This window comes from Acanthisitta chloris, unplaced genomic scaffold (assembly GCF_000695815.1).
Source record: "Acanthisitta chloris isolate BGI_N310 unplaced genomic scaffold, ASM69581v1 scaffold9064, whole genome shotgun sequence".
Lineage (NCBI taxonomy): Eukaryota > Metazoa > Chordata > Aves > Passeriformes > Acanthisittidae > Acanthisitta > Acanthisitta chloris.
In genome coordinates, this window is record NW_008668723.1 from 1,366 (window position 1) to 3,444 (window position 2,079).

The 2,079-nt window shown below is 63.3% G+C and overlaps 1 protein-coding gene across 1 annotated transcript in view; it reads left to right on the forward strand.

The window, feature by feature from the left end:
* GAA (glucosidase, alpha; acid) overlaps nucleotides 1–2,079 on the forward strand; it is a gene marked incomplete at its 5' end in the record, with an annotated part of 4,893 nt that overhangs the window by 1,100 nt on the left and 1,714 nt on the right. The window contains 8 exon segments of the mRNA XM_009073029.1: nucleotides 53–195; nucleotides 323–433; nucleotides 604–716; nucleotides 789–898; nucleotides 1,020–1,131; nucleotides 1,330–1,463; nucleotides 1,567–1,718; nucleotides 1,878–2,026. Coding sequence (XP_009071277.1) covers nucleotides 53–195; nucleotides 323–433; nucleotides 604–716; nucleotides 789–898; nucleotides 1,020–1,131; nucleotides 1,330–1,463; nucleotides 1,567–1,718; nucleotides 1,878–2,026 — 1,024 coding nt within the window.

A 2,079-nucleotide genomic window follows, 5' to 3' on the forward strand; every position in this document is an offset into this window, starting at 1 on the left:
ATGGGAACCCTCACCAGGTGAGGGTCCCGTGGCAACGTGTGGGGGTCCCTGCTCCATCCACAGGACGTGCAGTGGAATGACCTGGATTATGCGGATGCCAAGAGGGATTTCACCTACAACAAGCAAAGCTTTAAGGACTACCCAGAGATGGTGCATGACTTCCACCGCCGTGGGCTGAGGTACATCATGATCGTGGTGAGTGATGGGTGGGCTGGCACTAGGTTGCAGCTGCCCCAGGGGCTGTGAAGGAGCTTCCTCCAGGGAAGGCAGGGCTGGCTGTCCCTGCCCTTGTTGGTGAATCCTAGGCTTTGTGCCCTGCCAGGATGCTGGGATCAGCAGCTCGGGGCCCCCTGGCACCTACAAGCCCTACGACGAGGGACTGAAGCGAGGGGTGTTCATCCGAAACGCCACGGGGCAGCCCCTGATCGGGAAGGTGCGTGTGGGGAGCAGCCCCAGTCCCCATGGGAGGAGACTTGAGCAGGGCCGTGGGAACAGCACCCCAAGAGCAGAGGGGAAGTCCTTGGTGTGTGGTGGAAGCTGTGGTGGAAGGTGGGGTGGCATGTGGGGCTGGGGGGTCTGCCCGTTGCTGCCTCCCTCCCGCAGGTCTGGCCAGGCCCGACAGTCTTCCCGGACTTTACCAACCCAGAGACTCATGAGTGGTGGCACGACATGGTGAAGGACTTCCATGACCGAGTGCCCTTCGATGGCATGTGGCCGTGGCAGAGCTGCTGGCTGTGGCTCCCTGGCTCCTGCCCCGCACTTCTGCTGAGCCCCGGGGTGGCAGCAAGGGCATCCTCTCCTTTTCCTCCTCAGGACATGAATGAGCCATCAAACTTCGTGGAGGGTTCCCAGGATGGCTGTCCCAACAACAACCTGGAGCAGCCTCCCTATGTGCCAGGTGCAGGAGGGGGTTCCAGCCCTGCCCAGGGCTGTGGGGAAGCTGGGAGGAGCCTGAGGGATGCTCCAGTCCTGACCGACTGGGCTCCCAGCTCACCCTCACCACTTCCTTTCCCATGCAGGTGTGTTTGGGGGTCGCCTGCAAGCCGGGACCATCTGTGCCTCCAGCCAGCAGTACCTGTCCTCCCACTAGCCCAGCCTGTACGGGCTGACTGAGGCCATCGCCTCCCACAAGTAAGCCTGGAGCTCCTGCTGCAGCTGCTGCACATCCCAGGGGATGCCAGAGCTGGGAGACACCCAGCATGGGCAGTGTGGGCACAGGGAGGGCAGTCAGCGGGTGGGGAGGGTTTGGTGTGTCATGCAGTGTGCTGAGGGAGCTGCTGAGCCCCTTCCCACCTGGTTGGTGCTGAGCAGACCCTGTCCTGCCCCCAGTGCACTGCTGAGGGTCAGGGGCAAACGCCCCTTCATCATCTCACGCTCCACGTTCGCTGGGCACGGGCACTACGCCGGGCACTGGACAGGGGACGTCGGCAGCAACTGGGAGCAGCTCTACTACTCTGTACCAGGTAGGGGCACCAGGGCCAAATCCACCCCTGCTTCCCCCACACCTGGGAGCTTCTCCACAGGCTTCATCGTGGAGCCCTGACACCCTCTGTGCCCCCTCTGCAGAGGTGCTGCTCTTCAACCTCTTTGGGGTGCCACTGGTGGGTGCTGACATCTGTGGCTTCATGGGCGACACGTCCGAGGAGCTGTGTGTGCGCTGGACCCAGCTGGGCACCTTCTACCCCTTCATGAGGAACCACAACGACCATGGCAGGAGGGTGAGCTCCGTGCAGGGGGCTCTGGGCTGAGCAAGAGACTGTGTGGGAAGGTGGCTGGTGCAGCTGCAGGGCTCGTGCTGGGGGAGTCTGTCCCATCCAAAAGGTATTTCCATCCCTCCCTGCGTGGACTGAGCATCCCCTTGGGCCTCTCCACTGCAGCCACAGGAGCCATATGCCTTCAGCCCAGCTGCCCAGGCTGCCATGAGGAATGCCCTGCGTCTCCGCTACTCCCTCCTGCCCTTCCTCTACACCCTCTTCCACCGTGCTCACAGCTCCGGGGAGACAGTGGCACGGCCCCTCTTCCTCGAGTGAGTGCCACCTGGCCGGGGCCGCTGGGTGCTGTCCTGCAGGGCTCAGCAGG